Source organism: Thamnophis sirtalis, unplaced genomic scaffold, assembly GCF_051295495.1.
Source record: "Thamnophis sirtalis isolate CommonGarterSnake01/CBP01778 unplaced genomic scaffold, rThaSir2_p1.2 scaffold_5, whole genome shotgun sequence".
Taxonomy (NCBI): domain Eukaryota; kingdom Metazoa; phylum Chordata; class Lepidosauria; order Squamata; family Natricidae; genus Thamnophis; species Thamnophis sirtalis.
Window position 1 is genome coordinate 109423155 of NW_028261385.1, and position 20126 is coordinate 109443280.

At 42.1% G+C, this 20126-nt stretch overlaps 1 protein-coding gene across 2 annotated transcripts in view; it reads right to left on the reverse strand.

Annotated features, from left to right (window-relative positions):
• The window catches only part of USF3 (upstream transcription factor family member 3), a 28075-nt gene extending 12460 nt beyond the window's left edge, over positions 1 to 15615 (reverse strand). Inside the window, exon 1 of one of the 2 annotated variants that reach the window (XM_014062045.2) lies at positions 15508 to 15615. In XM_014062045.2, the coding sequence (XP_013917520.2) occupies positions 15508 to 15558 (51 nt within the window). In that variant the 5' untranslated portion in view covers positions 15559 to 15615. Of the gene's footprint in view, positions 1 to 7862; positions 7948 to 15507 lie in introns of those variants that run through there. The other variant, XM_014062047.2, reaches the window with a different exon arrangement.
• Positions 15616 to 20126: the final 4511 nt, after the last annotated feature.

Here is a 20126-nt window from a genome sequence, read left to right on the forward strand (position 1 = left end):
TTTGGCCTGTCAAGTCTCATATTCTTTGCAGCTGGCCTGTGAATGCACATGTCTATAACCTGCGTAACATCTTGTTGGTGAATGTGATTAATGACTTCAGGCAGAGGGAAGGGGTCATAGAGGTAAATTTCAGACGCCAATAAGTGGAATTTAGTTTCAGCTCCACAGAAAGTCATGCCAAGATGTTGATCCTAATAAATGAATGGTTTTTTAAAACTTTGTCTCGAGGCTCGTAAATTAATTAGGTCATCTCTTGGGAACTTCACAGAGAGCCGAAACTGACTTTTAAAAATCTATCAAGATTTCCGGGTTTCCTGAATCCTGGGCTCTCCAAGCATCCCCCCCCCCATATTTGGGGTGCTTGGAGGGAAAATTACGCAACAGGAGGTATGCGGCAATGCCAAGCAGCGATGCCTTTCCCAGCAGCAAAAGCAAGAGAGGATGACTACTGGTGGAAATTAGCCCCTAAGGCAGCTGAAGTAGAGTTCCCTAGTCCCCAGATACAGGGAAGGGTCTCAAGCAAGCTGGCAAGGGTGGACTGGAGGTGGGACTGGGCACAAGCCAGGCTCCCAAAGCCCCAGATGGAATCCCTGGAGAGTGCAATAGAGAAACAGAGAGAGGATCTTGATCGGACCACCCTTGCTGATGAGGGGCCATCATGCCACCCAAAAGAGAGGAGAGGGACATCTGATCCTGTTGAGGGGAAGAGATGCAGACTGGAGTGCAGCCCCCCTCCTCCACCCAATAGAAGGAGAAGGAGCCCGAAACTGCAACCAGTGCCTCTCCCACACAGCAGGCAGGCTGCCCAGGTCAGACAAACCACTCCCTCCCTCCGAACTAGAGTGAGAAAGACAGCCAGCCATATCAGGCGCAAGCATACAGAGACCAACAGGAGGTAGTACGGCTGAATGACCAACCCCAATTCAGGGGAAAGTTTGATGGGGACTCAGACCAGCTAGCTCTATTCCTCGATTCAGCTGTTATCCATCTAGAATGCTATGGGCACCTCTACCCACCCCTCAGGGCCATGGCGAATACCACCACAGAGGGGCAAGAGGGAGAAGCAAGGGAATGGTTAGCAGCCCTCCACAAGAGGAGAGCCCCCAACTGAAAGACATAGATGACTTCCTGCAATTGCTAGAACCAGATTTGAGGAAGTAGAGGAGGACCCTTATGCAGAAGAGGAACTCAGCAACCTAAAGTAGAGGGGCCACCCCATCAAAGAGCACATCCATGAATTCAGGAGGGTCATAAGAAGGCTACCCCCTTTACCAGAGCAGCTGCTGGTGCATTTTTTCAGAACAAGCCTGGACAAGCAAATTGCCCAGGTAACCGCATACTGCGACATCCCAAATCGACTCTCTGAGTGGTTCCGAGTAGCAACAAAAGTCGACAGCAGGCTGTACACCAATGACATGAGAGAGCAACCAGACACAAAAGAGAGAAGTCAACCTGACCTGAAACCACCCAACCGACAGGGAACCACAGCATCACAGTAGGCCCTGAGACCAGACCTCCCTCAAAGTCCGCTGAAATGCTACCGATGTGGGGGGATGGCAGCTGCATGCCCAACCCCAGCTCCAAAACCAAAGCCAGACCCACTGCCCAGGGCATAACCAGAACAAGGCCCCAAACAGACCATCAACATGTTCTGGAAAGCCCTCCAGGCCGCAGAAGCCCCTTCCCCCTCAGGCGAAAGTGATGGAATCCCAGGCAACAACAACCAGTTGCCCGAGTCATATGACAGCGAGAACAAAGGAGAAAATGGCCCAATGGTGAGTGAACCAATTCATCTTTTCCTTTTTCCAATATGCCTCACAGCTCCAAAAACAAAAAACCAGGGGAATTTTCAAGCCCTAATAGACTCAGGCTGCACAAGGTGCTTGAACCTAACCACAGTCCTGAAATTGGGGATCAGAGCAAAAAGACTGGCTCACCCGATCCGGTTTGAGCAGGTTGACGTCCCTAACCCTCACCCACCTGACTGAACCAGTGAGGCTAGAGCTAACGGATCACTGGAAAGTAATTCAATTCATAATAGCCCCCCAAATGACAGACACAGTCATATTGGGACTTTTCTGGCTAGACAAGTGGGGACCGACCATCTGGTGGAAAGGGGGTACCCACAGATTTAGGATATCAAGGGGCCCCCAACCCCTCCCACACCAGCGAGCAGAAACACCACCCACACAGGAACCCCTGCAAAAAAGATCCCACAAGAACAACTGGCAACCACATCCGACAAAACCCCAGAGGCCGAACTGATTCCGATGGAATATCAGGACCACACAGAGGTATTCAGCGAGGCCGAGTGTGAAGTTCTGCCTCCTCACCGTGAGACAGACTGTGCCATCGAAATCATCCCTGGGGAAAAACTACCCAAGCCCAAACTGTATGCCATGATGTCCCGGGAAATGCAAGAGATGCACAAATACATAGACAAAAACCTAGCAAGGGGGTTCATTGAGCCAGCCAAGCCATGGGTTGCAGCACCAGTCTTCTTCAATGAGAAAAAAGATGGAACTATGAGATCGTGTGTTGACCTTCGAGGGATAAATGGGGTGTGCATACACAACCTATACCCCCTCCCCCTCATGAAGGACCTACTATCTCATCTGGCCAAGGGAAAAGTCTTCACCAAACTAGACCTCAGAGAAGTATACTACCGAGTACGTATCAGAGAGGGAGATGAGTGGAAAACAGCATTCAAATGCCCTCTAGGGAGCTTTCAATTCAAAGTGATGCCTTTCAGACTGCAGGGGGCACCAGCGGTATTCATGCAGTTATAAACAAGGTGCTGCATGAGCACCTCTACAAGGGGGTCCTTGTCTACCTGGGTGACATCCTTATTTACACTGAGACCATGGACAACCACATACCCCTGGTCTGCCAAATATTGGAAAAACTTCTTGCAGCCAACCTGTACGTCAAGGTATCAAAATGTGAATTCCACTATGCACAGTTAGACTACCTGGGTTACCAAGTGTCAAATGAGGGAATAGAGATGGACCCAGCCAAAGTACAAGCCATCTTAGGCTGGCAACCCCATCGCACCCGCATACAGCTGCAAAGCTTCCTAGGGTTCACGAACTTCTACAGGCAATTCATCCCCTCCTTTGCGAAAATTGCCAAACCCCTAACAGATCTCTTGAAGACAGGGAGCCCAGGAATGAAACCTCATCTGGGACAACCCCTACAGTGAGACCTAACCTGCCAAGAGGCATTCGAAACACTAAAAGAAATGTTTGCAAAGGAGACGGTGCTGAAGCATCCTGATCCCGAGCAACCCTTTGTGATCCAGGCAGATGCCAGCGACATGGCAGTGGGAGCGGGGCTACTCCAAAGAAACAACCAAGGACACTTACAACCTGTGCCTACACCTCCCGCAAGCTCAGAGACACAGAGAGACAATGGGCCGCGTGGGAAAAGGAGGTTTTTGCAGTGAGATGGGCACTGCTGATCTGGAGACACCTATTGAAAGGGGGCCAGAAACCGTTCGAAGTCTGGACCAACCACAAAAATCTGGAGGTGCTTAGGACCACACAGAAACTATCACCCAAACAAGTCCGATGGGCTCAATACTGCAAGCATTTTGATTTTGTTTTAAAGCACATTCCAGGGGGCAGGAACTTTCTAGCTGACGCCCACTCCCGCCTCAGTACAAATACGAATGGGAGCATGTAGTGGACACCATCATTTCCTCTACTCAAACCACTGCTCAAGTGACCACCAGGCCGCAACACCATGACCAGCAAGACCAACCCACAAGCGACCTAACCACGTGGCTCAAAACTGAACTGCTAGCAGACCCCTGGTTCTGAAACAACCAACACATCTTGACAAAAAGAGATGACCTTGCATGGAAGGGGACAAAACTCTATGTCCCAGAATCCTACGTACCCTAATTCTCCAGAGGAGCCACGATGCCAAACCGGCAGGGCACTTTGGGATCCTAAAGACTTTACATTTAGCCCATAGACAATTCTGGTGACCTAGCATGAAGAAAGACGTAGATAGTTACGTGAAAAGTTGCACCATCTGTGCCACAATGAAGAGACGACCAGGAAAACCCCCCGGACTGCTGCAAAAATAGCAGAGCCAACGAGGCCATTGGAGGAGATCGCAATGAACTTTATAGTAGAGTTGCCGAAAAGTGGGGGAAACACAGTGATTTGGACTGTAATAGACCTGTTCTCCAAACAGGCACACTTCATACCCTACAGCGGACTACCCTCTGCTCACAAGCTGGCTGAACTGTTTGTGAAGCATATCTACCAACTGCATGGAGTAGCTTGAAGAATTATCTCAGACAGAGGAGTCCAGTTCATGGCTAAGTTCTGGAGGGAGTTCCTGCGGTCCATTGGGTCATCTCAGGGTCTTAGTTCATCCGAGCACCAATGGCAGCAGAGTGACTGAACACCATGGTGGAGCAGTACCTGAGGTGCTACGTGAACTATCAGCAGTCCTATTGGGCAGACCTTTTATCTTTTGCTGAAGTTGTGAACAATAATGCTGTTCACAGTAGCACAGGACTCACGCCGTTCAAAGTAGTAAGCAGCATGGATTTTGTCCCAATGCCTGAGTATCCAAGGGATTCCCCCCTCCTCAGTCAGCTTGATTGATTGGATGTCAATGCTGAAAGCAACCGAGGAAAATGTCAAAAAAGCACTGGCTAAAGCACAAACCTATAAGAAACAGGCAGATAAACACCGGGCTCCGCAACGGCCATTCCAGGTGGGAGAGAAGGTTTACCTCTCCACAAAATATTTGAGATTAAAACTGCCTAGCAAGAAACTGGGGCCAAGGTTTATTGGACCATTCCCTGGAGTAAATATCATCAACCCAGTCACAGTGCAATTGAAACTGCCTCGATTGTTAGGGAAGAAAACCCGTGATCGGATTCACTCTGAGACCACTACCTCGGGAGCCCCCAGCCCTATGGTCATAGGGGGCCAAACCCATTATGAAGTTCAATGAATCCTTGATTCAAGGTGGCACAGGAGACAACTCCAATACTTAATCAAGTGGAAGAGCTACACCTTACCAGAGGCATCATGGGTGAAAAGTAGAAATATCCAGGCTGATCGCCTTATAGCAAAATTCCATGCAGAAAATCCAAGCAAGCCTGGGGGAGGAACGCATCCCTAAGTTATACATCTGTACCCAAATTGCTTTGTTTTACACAGGTCACTTTTAGAAAGTGAGGGGAGCCGGATGTCAACGTGTAAAGTGTTTCCATGACTACTATCAACTCGGGAAGGGAAGAGAATTCCATACATACTTTTGGCCCGTCAAGTCTCATATTCTTTGCAGCTGGCCTGTGAATGCGCATGTCTATAACCTGCAGTAACATTTTGTTGATGAATGTGATTAATGACTTCAGGCAGAGGGGAGGGGACACAGAGGTAAAGTTCAGACACCATTAAGTGGAATTTAGTTTCAGTTCTACAGAAAGTCATGCCAAGATGTTGATCCTAATAAATGAATGTTTTTTTTAAACTTTGTCTCGTGGCTCGTAAATTAATTGGGTCATCTCTTGGGAACTTCAGTTTCCCTATTTAGGTACCCATACAGTTTGTACTTCTTGTTGTCGTTAGTAGCAAAGTCGTGTCTGACCCATCACGACCCCATGGACAACGTTCCTCCAGGCCTTCCTGCCCTCTACCATCCTCTGGAGTCCATTTAAGTTGACGCTTTGGTAACTCCATCCAGCCACCTCATTCTCTGTCGTCCCCTTCTTCTTTTGCCTTCCATCTTTCCCAGCATTAGGTTCTTCTCCAGTGAGTCCTTCCTTCTCATTAGGTGACCAAAGTATTTGAGTTCATCTTCAGGATCTGGCCTTCTAAAGAGCAGTCAGGGTTGATCTCCTCTAGGACTGACCGGTTTGATCGCCTTGCAGTCCAAGGGACTCGCAGGAGTCTTCTCCAGAACCATAGTTCAAAGGCCTCAATACTTTGGCGCTCAGCCTTTCTCATGCTCCAACCTTCACAGCCATACATTGCAACTGGGAAAACCATAGCCTTGACTATACACCCTTTTAGGTCTCTACTTTTTAGTATGCTGTCTAGATTTGCCATAGCTTTCCTCTCTAGGAGCAAGCATCTTTTAATTTCTTGGCTGCAGTCCCCCATGCAGTGATCTTGGAGCCCAGGAAAATAAAATGTCACTACCTCCATTTCTTCCTCATCTATTTGCCAGGAATTGAGAGGGCTGAATGCCATGATCTTAGTTTTCTTAAAGTTTTCTTAATGTTACCACCTAACTATTTTGTTTACTAGCTTGTAAGCATTCTATAAAGGGACACGGTGGCTCAGTGGCTAAGATGCTGAGCTTGTTGATTGAAAGGTCGGCAGTTGAATGGTTTGAATCCAGAGTGCTGCGAAACGGGGTGAGCTCCCGTTACTTGTCCCAGCTTCCGCCAACCTAGCAGTACGAAAGCATGTAAAAAATAGGGACCACTTTGGTGAGAAGGTAACAGCGTTCTGTGTGCCTTTGGCATTTAGTCATGCCAGCCACATGACCACGGAGATGTCTTCGGACAGCGCTGGCTCTTCCGTCTTTGAAATGGAGATGAGAATGACTCGGGAATGATTAGCACATATGTGTGAGGGGAACCTTTACCTTTACCTTTTTACCAGTTTATACCATATTGTTGAGGCCACATTTTGGATACTGCATCCAGTTCTGGTCACAATAGATGTTGAGGCTTAAAGAGTAGAGAAGAACTTTCCCTTCCACAAAGGACAATTCATGAGAAGGCTGACTAAAAAGCTCTATTTCTGAGTCATGAATGTCTAAAGTAATAGCAACATTCAATTTTATATTTAGTGTAAAATGTTGCAGTAACTTTAGTGCGGTTTTTTATTAGTTAATAAAACCTATATTACCTAATATTAATCTACATAGCAGTGGCGTGTTGGTTGGAACTCATGTCACTGATTCTTGTTTAACATTTTCTCAAATACACCAGTGTTGGGTATATCTACAGGTGGTGGCTACATAAGGAATAGAAGGAAAAAGCATTTTTCTTTCCCTGCCTAAAAGAAACTAAACATGCATACAGCATGTTTAAAATGTAAATCTATAGAGGAGCACTGTAAAAAAAATGAGAATGGAATAAAAAAGTAGCCACACTTCGGCTCACAAAAGTGGACAAGGATTTTTGGAATCGAATACAAGAGCAATAGTAAATTATTCCATAAAGTACCTTTCCCTAAAGAGAACTATCACATGGGGAAACACGCTCAGTGAAAGAGATTTACAAGATATTCTTTACCATGCAATTAATAAATCACTTTTTGGCTACTGCAGGAAAACAAGGACAGATGATAGGTATAAAGCAGCAAGAATACAAAGCTGGAAGAGGAGAGCATGACTACTTTCTGAAAGAAGACAAAGGACATAATTATGGTCCTTGTGATAAATGAAAATGTATGCATAGCAGATACAAGTACTTTCCAAGTTCATGAAGTTCAAAGAGTTATTTTTCCCAGTTATCCATATGGAGAAAAATACAATATTATCAATAGCAATTATCATTCTATTTATCTCAGGCTCTGTGATGCCTCTATCTCTTAATCTTTTATCAGAAACGATCAAATCAATCACACTTTCAGAAGTTTTCATTTGCTCCAAGTATACACACAGACACACACACACACACGCATTCATCCGGGATCCTGAACACTTTTTCTCAAAATCCAAATCTACTTTTTTCATTACCACTATTCATTGGAGCTTAACGTACAACTATTACCAACCTATACATTCCAACTTTCATATACATCTAAAACAATGTAGCTGAAATAATTCCTATTTTAGGACATCCATTTTAGCCTATTCACACATAATTAAGCCGATACCTTTATTTTTATGCATACATTCATCAAATAGCTGTCATGGTGGGTTCTGCCCTGACCTTTCCTGGGATCTTTCAGGATGCTTTTTTCATCTTTGATTTTTTTCCCAAAGCCATACAAGAGGGACTGAGGAGCAGAAACAATCCCTTGTATCCTGAGAGAGAAACAAGTAGAAGGAAAATAATATACAGTAGTGCCAGTAGTGCACACGGAAATAACAAAAGGAGGACCAAATGAAAGGAAAATAATAATAATAAAGGGGGGGAGGGAGAGAAACTCACTACTGAAAACAAGAGTGACAGTTAAACGGAATCTAAGACAAAGCCAAAGAGTGGTTTTTTTTAGAGAGAGAACTGCAGTTATCATTTCACCATCTCTTGGGAATATTAAGTCAAAACGGCTTCTTTAAGATGGTATTTTAGTTAGCTGTTAGGTTATTAATCTGTGGCTAGTAGTAGTATGTTACTCCAGATTCATAGTTTCTAAAAGAGGAACTTTTCATTAGAGGACAAAAGAGTGCTGCTTCTGCTATCACTGAGGAAAAAATGGCAGAAAATTGGCATTGTGGTGAAGGTGAGGCTTGACTGCAACTAAGGTTCAAGATGACATGCTGAAGAAACAGGGCTACCAGACTGAACAAGAACTTTTGAAGTATATTCAGAGTGACAGTCCGGAGGGGGGGGTTTCTTATTGAACTCACTGCTCTTTTAGTGGACTTGGGAGACTCCCAAGAAAGAGATTTTTATTGGGTAATGTCCGTTTTTCTCTGTCCTTATTATATCTCAAGATATTTACTTGACCACCCTGCTCAGAGATGGGATAAGGTTTCTGCAGGCTCTCTGTATAATTTTGCAGGCTTCTTAATGGAGAAAGTCCTAGAGCTATATGTCAGTTGGACAGAATCCAACATGGTATTGAGACTGGATCTTGTGCTTTGAATCAAGGATACTTTTGACCTCATTATGCTCAAGACAGTGGATGGGATTCTCTATAAGATGAGTTTGCCAAATGCAACATGATTCATACTTTTCCTAGTTCCTCCAGGCAGGAAGGAATTTACTGGATATGGGGAACTGAAAATGCTTGTTTGTAATGCTACATGTTTTAAGAGGCATTTGTGTACTATCTCTTGAAAAAGTTGTATTTGAATATAGCCAAACTTCCTTGCTGAGGGGAGGTGAGGGAGCCTGCTTCAAAGAGTGATAGTGATAAAAGATACGGATTATCTAGATTCCATGGGATGGAAAATGACATTAGTCACATTAGTGGATGACCATCTGAACCTTGATGGGGCATACTATATCCTTCCTAGTCCTTGTAAAATTCTCTTGATCATTGCGTCATATTGGACTGTCAGCAGGAGTTAGGGGTTGGAAGTGTTGTTCTTCAGTGGCTTTTTTCTTGAGTGGATGGTTCTAGTCTATAATCCAGGTGGAACAGTGCTTAAAGATGTAATTTCACCGATGTGGGATATTACAGGGCATAGTGCTCTCTCTCATATAATTTTTTCATTATATTTTTCATTTTTAATATTCTGTAAAGTACGAGAAAGAAGAATACAACAGAACACCCCAGAATAATACAGTCAACAGTTCAATTACAGATTACACATAACACTCAATTTATCAATAAAATAGTTATAATTAGCATTTGTATAATCTTTCCAAAGCCGATAAAACATGACTCATTCTCCTAAAAAGCATTCAATTTTATCACTCACTTTTTTCATAAGAGAAAAAATAATTGCAGATCAATTATTTAATGAAAGGTTATCTAGAAATTTCCAGTTTAGAGCAATTCTTTCTGCTCCATCTTATGATTTTGATCGATGGCATTAGGTTGTTGTTAACCCTTAGCAGCCATACAGACATATTTTCTTCATGGCAATCTGTTCTTAACCTGGTCTTTCAGCTCCTCCAACAGTCTCCATCGTATACGAAACAAAATGTTTCTTTCTTAATTTTTTCTCCTTCTCAGTAATCTTTTCCAAAAGCACTAACTAATCTCCCTTATAGAACATGAGAATGGCCTCTAGAAAGTCTATTCTTACTATTTACTTTATTACTCAGACATCTAACAGCAATAGAAAAAGTAAACACGTAAACACAGTAAAAGTCTGAAAAAAAATTCTATATACCCGTGATGGCAAATGTATGGCATGACTGCCACAGGTGGCACGCAGAGCTCTCACTGTGGGCACGCCAGCTGTTGCCCCAGCCCAGCTCCATTGCGCATGTGCCTCCCGCTGGCCAGCTGGGCTTTGGGTCTCTGCTGCGCATGTGCAGGGTGCATATGCTGGGGGTGCTCATACTGCATTTTGGGAGTTTGTGCATGTGTGTTCCCCACCCCCCATGCTCTGTTTTGGGCCTGTAAGGCCTCTTGCACCAACCTGTAAGCCAAAACGGGATGGGGGAGGGGGCAGGGCGCATGCATGGGGGAATGCACATGCATGTACAGAGCGTGTGTGCATGCATGGGGCGTAGTGCATGCACAGGGCATGCACACATTGCATTTTGGGGGTTTGCTGGGTACTCAGCACCAAAAAGGTTAGCCATCACTGCTATATACTGAAGATTACCTTGAGAGAGATATACAGCCCTTAAACAAAGGGGGCTACAGCATTTTTAAAGTCTAGAATGTAGACTTTACGTATATCTCAAATCCTCTCTGAAACAGTAATCAAAAAATAAAATGATTACACATTGTTATGGAAAATAATTTTTATGACATTAAACTAACCTTTGGTTTCAATCACAAACTGTGCCTAAGAACCCAAAATAATAGGTGATCTTGCAAATAATTGTCACATAATACTTTGTACACTAAGATGAGCACCCTGGCATTGAGGCTGAAAAGCAACCAGTAAAAAAGTACTGTTTCAGTATGACAGCATTGTAACACCTACAATATAGCATTCAGGGCCAGCTACAAGCTCCAACTTCTTGCAGATCTTTATATTCCAAATGGAATAATTGATATTGAGAGTAAATACTTATCCAATAATCCATATAAGGCATTGGATTATCAGATCCATTAACCAAGAATTTAAACTCTTTTGGAGAGCTATGTTTGCAAAAACTGAATGGTACCATATCAATCTGAACTTTAACCAAGGATAACCTAATTCTGTTTGTAGAAGATGAACAGAAGCACACATGGAAAGCCCCAATAACCTTTTACAGTACTGAATTTGTGTGTTTTCCAAAGATCTTATGCAATAGGCATTCCCCCTTTTTGATTAAAGCATTTGTAGAACAATTTTAGTGGTTGGTGCCAGCAATTGTTCTCCTTTTGTAGGACAAAAAAAAAGTCATGATAGTCCCAATTATTTTAATTGTTAACATTTTACTATAGTCTACATCCCCTTCATGGATTACTGCCTTATCATGGCGAAGGGGCTTGCGTAGCTCAATGAAAGCTATGAGCTATGCTGTGCAGGGCCACCCAAGGCAGACAGGTCATAGCAGAGAGCTCTGACAAAACGTGATCCACTGGAGAAGGAAATGGCAACCCACTCCAGGATCTTTGCCATGAAAATCCCATGGACAGTACCAAAAGGCAAAAAGATATGACACTGGAAGATGAGCCCCTCAGGTTGGAAGGTGTCCAATATGGTACTGGGGAAGAGCGGAGGGCTAGTACTAGCAGCACCAGAAAGAGTGAAGTGACTGGGCCAAAGCCGAAAGGACGTTCAGCTGTGGATGTATCTGGTGGTGAAAGGAAAGTCTGATGCTGTAAAGATCTATACTCCATAGGAACCTGGAATGTAAGATCCATGAATCAAGGCAAGCTGGACGTGGACAAAAAAGAGATGTCAAGACTGAACATCAACGTCTTAGGAATCAGTGAACTAAAATGGTCAGGAATGGGTGAATTTAATTCAGATGACCATCAAATATACTACTGCGGGCAAGAATCACTCAGAAGAAATGGAGTAGCCATCATAGTGAATAAACGAGTAGGAAAAGCAATACTGGGATGACAGAATGATCGCAGTTCGAATCCAAGGAAAACCATTCAACATCACAGTAGTCCAAGTCAGGATTGGAAAAGGTCAGTTTACATTCCAATTCCAAAGAAGGGCAATGCCAAATAATGTTCAAACTACCACACTACTGCACTCATTTCACATGCTAGTAAAGTTATGCTCCAAATCCTACAAACTAAGCTCCAGCAGTATGTGGATTGAAAACTACCAGAAGTACAGGCAGGATTTCGAAGAGGCAGAGGAACTAGAGATCCAATTGCCAACATACGCTGGATCACGGAGAAAGCTAGGGAGTTCCAGAAAAAAACATCTACTTCTGCTTCATTGACTATGCTAAAGGCTTTGATTGTGTGGATCAAAACAAATTGTGGCAAGTCCTTAAAGAGATGGGAGTACCAGACCATCTTATTTGTCTCTTGAGAAATCTATATGCGGGTCAAGAAGCAACAGTGAGAACTGGACATGGAACCATGATTGGTTCAAAATTGGGAAAGGAGTCCAGCAAGGCTGTATACTGTCACCCTGCCCATTTAACTTATATGCAGAGCACATGATGAGAAAGGCAGGGCTAGATGAATTAAAAGTTGGAATTAAGATTGCCGGGAGAAATATCAACAACCTCATTTATGCAGATAATACCACTCTAATGGCAGAAAGTGAAGAGGAACTAAAGAACCTCTTGATGCAGGTGAAGAAGGAGAGTGCAAAAGTTGGCTTGAAACTCAACATTAAGAAAACTAAAATCATGGCATCCGGCCCTCTCAATTCCTGGCAAATAGATGGGGAAGAAATGGAGGTAGTGACAGATTTTATTTTCCTGGGTTCCAAGATCACTGCAGATGGGACTGCATCCAAGAAATTAAAAGATGCTTGCTCCTGGGGAGGAAAGCTATGGCAAGTCTAGACAGCATAGTAAAAAGCAGAGACATTACCCTGCCAACAAAAGTGCATATAGTCAAGGCTATGGTTTTCCCAGTTGCAATGTATGGCTCTGAAAGTTGGACCATAAGAAAGGCTGAGTGTCAAAGAATTGAGGCCTTTGAACTATGTTGCTGGAGAAGACTCCTGCGAGTCCCTTGGACTGCAAGGCGATCAAATTGGTCAGTCCTACAGGAGATCAACCCTGACTGTTCTTTAGAAGGCCAGATCCTGAAGATGAAACTTAAATAATGAGAAGGAAGGACTCACCGGAGAAGAGCCTAATTCTGGGAACGATTGAGGGGAAAAGAAGAAAGCGACGACAGAGAATGAGGTGGCTGGATAGAGTCATCGAAGCAATAGGTGTGAGCTTAAATGAACTCCAGAGGATGGTAGAGGACAGGAAGGCCTGGAGGAACATTGTCCATGGGGTCATGATGGGTCAGACACAACTTTGCAACTAACAACAACAGCAACATTAATCAGGATTATCATGAAGTCCCAAACCAGTATCAACAGGATCGCCACAACAGGATCTCCCCAAACAAGATAAAGTGATTTAAGCTGTCCTCTACCCTAGTTCAAAATATGAGACAGGTGCGTACCAACTAAGTTCCATTTTGTCTTGAATATTCAGTTTCAGATGCCCATATTCAAAACATGAAGGTTATTGACATTTCTTCCTCTCAGTTCTACTTGTTGCCAACTGCTTATTTGAAAGCCTCAGGTTAAAAAGGATGGGCGATCTCTCTTAATAAATCATGTCAACAGGCTCATGCAGGGTTCAGAGGAGTGAAAGGGGAAAATCTGTTGGTGGGATCCAGCAACAGAATCTTGAAGGTAGAACAGCATTTGCCAAACTGGGCAGTAACCAATGCCTTGTAATATTTTATTTTCTTAGTCATTACCACCAGCTTTTTCTGCTGCCTACTAAGACAATGATGCTCCCTTTTGCTAACCAATTGCCTTTTAATATATATTTTATTTCTGCATTTTAGACTCCACTTTTATGCTATTGCATTTACATGGTTTTACACACTAATTTCAGTCTTATTTTACTGTTTTCTGGCTTTATGTTTTGTCTACTTGTGCTTTACAGCTAACATTGTCCTTATTGGATTGGCTACAAACTTTGTTACATATGGTTTTGTGCTGATTGTAATAAAACATCTATCTTTCCATCCATCCGATCAATCAAACCTTGCCTCTTTTTAGAATAATTCCTTCAGATTTAAAGATGCTATACCTAATAAAGGAAGATATGCACTACAGTACCTCCTCATTCTGAGTGTTTATGGCTTGATAGTAGAATAACAGATGACTAATGCTGATTAAATGTTTGGAAAATTTACAGAGGTATGTTTATATTTGCCAGTTAACTTCTAAATCAGTATTTGGGAAAACACTATTTTCTCATAATGCCTTCATTTGACTGTGATACAGGCAGCTGAATGTTCATTTGTATTCAATCTTGCGATTTGAAAATATCTATTTTAAAATTTTGCCTGCCACATCCTATAATTACATTCTCAAGTTTACAAAACATAAAAGTCCTAATCTTCTAAAAAGCAGCATATATCAAGTGATATGTGGAATATCACTGGTAAGGAAATTTTGGAGAGTGAAAATATAAAATCACAGTGATATAATTGACTAGAGATTAGCATTAGCTAATCTAATAGAATTGAAAAGATCAGCCCTGTCTTGCACTTGGGAATAGTGATATGTCCATTCCTAAGGATTCGTTCATTTCCCAGAAGCTTTCCTATCCTATTTCTGATACTTCTTCCAGTGCCTTGGAAGAAATAATTAAATCCAGGTCCTTGGAAGAAGTCAAAATGCACACATTCATTGTGTTTTCAAGTATCAAGACTGTTTTCAAAAGCTTTCAAGGCTGTGTGCATTTTTAGGCCTACAACCAAGCATTCCAGCATGAATCATTCCCCATCATCCTAATAAAAGGGTCAATCAATTCCAAGGCATTATTTTTCAGTCCTGGAGTTCTCATTCTATTTCCAGGTCTGCCCTGGAGGTCTTGGGAGCCTTCAGATCACATCCTTCTAGTCTGTCCTAAGTATTTCTCATTGTTTATCCATTTCACTGGGATAAGTATCTAATGCTCAAACAGTATTTTTATCAAAATTTACATAAACATCACGTAAATAAAGAGTAACAAAAACGTTTCCATTTCCGGACCTGAACGTGTTTGAAGTCCGAAGAAGCAATCCTAACCTTTCCTACCGATGCAATTAATTCCCTTCCTTCTAGGATCCACTCCTCCTTTTAGGTGTAGCCTGCGCTTGCCTTCTGCAAAACTCCATCATCATGTCAATAGTAGACTTAACTCAACTCCCTTTATTTCCTACGGGCCTCTGGAGAGCTCCCGAGGTTTTCTAGGGGTCTTGCAGAGTTGAAAGGACACACTGGGTCCTGCCACAGGGCTCCGGAGAGAGGGAAGATGGCAACGTCTTCTGCTCTAAGAAGCAGGGCTGCGGAAGCCTCGGGAAAGGAGATTGAAGGGGAAAGCCCTGCCGGTACGAACCTAGAGAGGCTTCACGCGGAGCTCTGCACTCGGAGAACGAGCAGAAGTTGGATCCGGGATATTTCGGGTGCGGAGCCACTGTAGTTTGGGGCTACGTAGAGGGGCCAGACCCCCACCCCCACCCCCAGGCCCACGCTGCTGGAGGGCCTCTCCCGCAGCCACCCGGTCCTCCTGCTGCGACCCTGGGCAGAGGGACTCACCGACGGAGTACAGGGTGGGCTCAGCAGCTGCAGCCCCACCGAGGGGACCATCCTCCTCCGGGGAGGCCTCTCCGCTCCCTCCCCCACTCCCGTATCCCTGTGTGCACTCATACAAAATCCCACCCATCCCTCCCTGAACAGCCAATGCGCGACCGATTCCCCTCCCACTTCTGTCAATCAGCGATCCAGAACAAGGCCGCCGAGCTTGGAGAAAGGCGAGGCCGGCCCACTAGCGTTTCATTGGCCGAAGCGCCAGCCAATGAGCGCCCCACGGTTTGAGATTGACGGTCAATGGGTTAGATTGAGGAGAAATCGGAACTGCCGCGGAGGCAGGTGGCGGTGAGTTGCGGAGCGGAGAAGGCAAGGGGCCAAGAGCGTTTCTGAAAGGCGAGAGACGAGGAGCGGAAGCGTATTTGTCAATAGCCCTTGAAGTCAATTCAGATTCGTTTTCTTTCCCGGTTTTTGTCTGTCCCCGGGTCTAAGCACAAGTCCGTAGTAGATATTTGACTTGATTCATACCGACGGTGTTTCTCAACCTCAGCAATGTTAAGATGTAGACTTCGATTCCCAGAATAGAACTCTGGGAATTGGAGTCCATACATTTTATTTAAGAAATTTCATAAAGTAAAAGACAAATTAAAAAGGGAAAGAAAAAAGTGGAAAAGAAAAAATAAATATATAAATGAATTCCTACCTTTTCAACATAAATTACAATTTTATTGGCCCTTCTTCCTCTTAAATATTTTAATCCTTCAGCTCCCTCATTTACTCTGAAATTTTCTTAATATTTAAATTCATTTTATTTTTATTTTCAGAATTCAGATTTCCCACTGTGAGACTTTTCATTATTCTTCCATCACTAAAGTCCTGCTAAATGTGATGTTTGCTAGGAATTTAGCTGGTGGGGTTTGCAAAGTATGTAAAATCTCAGCCCAGAGCATGTTTGAATTGTGATACTACATACTAAATATGAGGATTTATATGATTAAGGATATCCTTTTAAAAGGCTATATGATATATGACAACTTACTGTTGTTTGCTAAAAAGGAGTATGAAACAAGCAGCCTATCTTTTAGGTTTGAGTATTTGCACATTAAAATCAGTGCAAAGTATACATCAATCTGCATCATCTACTCTGAAAACATAGGCATTGACATAAACTATTGTCGTAATTTTATTATGGGGCAAACTAAAACTGTGCAAACATCTAGGGATAGCTCTGAAACTAGAAATTAGTATAGATTAAATTTGACAAATGTATTTAACAAAGATTTCCAGCTACTTGAAATGCAATTTATTTTTAATTTAAAAAGTTACTGTTTAAATATCTGAATATAAAATAGGAGTTGTATCAAAGGCAAATCTCTTCCTAATTATTGTCCCAGTTTTCTGTCTTTCTGTAATGTTTAAATAGTAAAAGTTGAAAGCATTATCATCATTTTACTGATTCTGAATCTTACTCTCCATAGAAAAGAGTAACCTGAAAGTTTATTTAATCTGAAGAAAAAGCAGGTATTTGATCCATAGCCATTCAGCTAAAAAAATCAAAGAAAAATAACTCAGAAAATAATCTCAGAGTTGTGGCTTCCCTCAGTGGGGAGTCACTTTGAGTAGTTGCCTGTAGAAACGCTTTTGTTGAATGCAAATTTGCAGAAATGTAGTGCTTTGATACAATTTCCCCTCAAAGGTTAAGGTTAGTGCTTCAGAATAGAAGTGATTGTAAAATCCATAGCAAAGCCCAGAGACACTGGGAATTTATATAATTGAGGTCTCGTCTATATTTTTATTTGAAAGGAGGGAGCAAATAGCCTGCACAAAAACTTTGAAAAGAAAAATATTGTCCTGTCCTTTGAAATGCAAGTGTCTGCTGAAACAGAGAGAATAGATACTTTTATTTAGTTTTAAAAATTAGAATGTTTATTTATTAACCTTTTAGGATTTTCAGCTTTCTTGGGCCAAAGAAAAACCTTACTTAGTGTGTGCTGTTGCCAGCTTCTGCAAAATTTTAAGTACCCAGTTTCTTAAGTTTTCTTCAAATCTTCCAAGAAAAACAAGCAGTCTTCCCACAAAACATTTGATTTAACCCTATCTTAACCTTCCAACAATCCTTAGGGAAAGTTGGGTTATTATGTTCATTACCAAATTGGCTCTATTTAGGCTGTGCTGGACTGATTACCTTAAATCAGGGGTCCCTAACCTCCTGTCCATTGACCAGCATTGGACTACTACATATGAGAAACCAGGCATGCAAACAAGTGAAGCCTCATCTGCGGGATGCAGGCATGAGAAACCACAGCCCCTCTGGCCAATGGAAAACCCTCTCTCCACAGAACTAATCCTGGTGTGGAAAAGGTTGGGGGTCTCTGCCTTAAAAATGAAAAGTGCAGTAGAGAATCAGGAGGTAGAGAGGGAAATGATGTTATGCACATTTTAATTCATGCTTCCCAATAACGTGTAATAAAATTTAAAAACAAACATTAGGGGAGTTTGTTTCTAATGTTCAAAAATAAACTTGTTCCTATGTATAAAGGCATTACCCAAGATCTGTGGACAATTCATCCATATTTTGCAAACAACTTTCACCAAGGCATTCAATCTTCTGAAATGCTCAACTTTTCCTAGTAACAGTAGGGTGAGAGTGACTTTTCTCTCTGAATCAGAAATTTATTGTATATAGCAAAAACTGACATTCTGAAGTACCCATAGATTAAACATGAAATCAAAGTTGGTTATCTTGGGGAAAATACACTTCCATAGTTGGAATGCAGTTTTGTCAACTATTTCCAGGAAAGACATATTGTAGTATCCTCAAATGATGCTTCTGACTGAATTATGTAAAGGCTGACATTTCTTTTAAATCTTACACAAGGAGGTCCTGAATAACAGAGCTGGAACATTTACCATACTCCCCATTCTTCCTATTTTGTCATGAATACTGGCAGGTGATAATTACATAGTGGCACTGGTAATTCCTTTTTATACATCTGGCCTTGGCAATTGTGGTAAGGTCCAAGGATCTGCCGATAATGATTTTGTATGACAGGTGTTGGTGTTCTTCTCTGTCATGTTTGCTGATTGCCACTCTTGTGTGTCTGATGGAGCAAGTTTTAAAAGCATGTAACACGCAATCAGATCCATCACTACATCTTATTGAGACACTACAGGGATAGTTGGGAAATCAGGAAATACACCTGAATACTTTGACTTGAGCTTGGATTTTTATTTTATATATTCATTAAATTTATAATCCACCCATCTCACTATCAAAGGGATTTTTTTTAAAAAAAAATAGTATCTAAAATTAACACTCTAAAATGTTTGCAGGGGCTAAGAAGAAATGGTAAGGGCAATGCTTAAGTTTAAAGAGAATTCAAAAACACATTAAACTTTGTTCCTACGCTAAATTCCAGGCTGGAATCATTGCATTAGATGGAGAGAGCGGTCCAAATGGAACAGACTGGGATAAACCACAGCTGGTTCTTTCAGCAATGTCAATGCTGGAGGGTTCTTTCCCACAGAAGGACCTAAAGATGTGAAGATTGTTCTGCTGGGTCTTCTTGGTGAATCTTAGATGATGATGATGATCTTTAGCGAGGCACAAGAGGAAATAACCATTTGCAGACAGCAATTTAATTCCGTAGTTTGAACGCTGTGTTTATAAATCTTGAAGCCTGACATAGTAACAAGGAAAAGGAACAGGTGTTGCAGAGAGACTATGATAAGGAAGACTGCCTTCTGATACTACAGGGCAGGGTCTTTCCCAGACTAGCAGATCTCCTGTGCTCAAAGTATAATTTTAAAAGGCCATTAAGGCATCTTAAAGATAAACGCTTTTATGGTTATTGTGGAGAAGACAACAGATTTCCTCCAAGGCCAAAGTCTTTTTATAAATTTAATTAATTCAAATTTATAATAAAGAAACTGGACTGGAAAATGTTTTAGAGAAATCTTGCAATTCAGATGAAAAGTTACCCATGTAAAGTGGGTGGATTGTTCAAATTTAGTAGGCATCACAGGGCTAAGTTAATTAAAACATAGCTAGAATTTATTTAGGCTGTAATAGCATGTCATTTTTAATGGACATAATTAACGAAATACTTTTTATCTATACAAAAATATTCCCTTTCCTGACATGTACAGATGCTTTCTTCCTTCTCCATGTCATGGTTATCTATATATCAAAATGTAATTTTTATGAAGTTCACTTTCACAGTTGTGCTATCTATGAGAAACTATTCTGTGCTAAACTCCTTTAAGGTCATCCAGCTAGAGCTATGAATTAATGTCACATATATTCCTTACACATGTCTAAATAGAAGTGAAGATGATTGAATGGTATTCCCCAACTGATTAGTATAACTGTACATATGCTGAAAGGCAAGAGTGGAAAATTTCCTGCTTACCCTGTGAGGTATTAAAAAGCATCTATTCCTTAGATACTCCCACATTTGATTATTTCAAAAGGCAAGGCATTTCCCATAATTGGCAAATTTCTGCAGCATACCAAGATAATCAAGCAATCTGCTGCTCTTTGCTATAGTTAGGCAGGGAGAAAACAATTCAGGGAGCTAGGAATTCAATCCTCTGTTTTTCTAAGTAAGGACCAGCCAATGATTGGC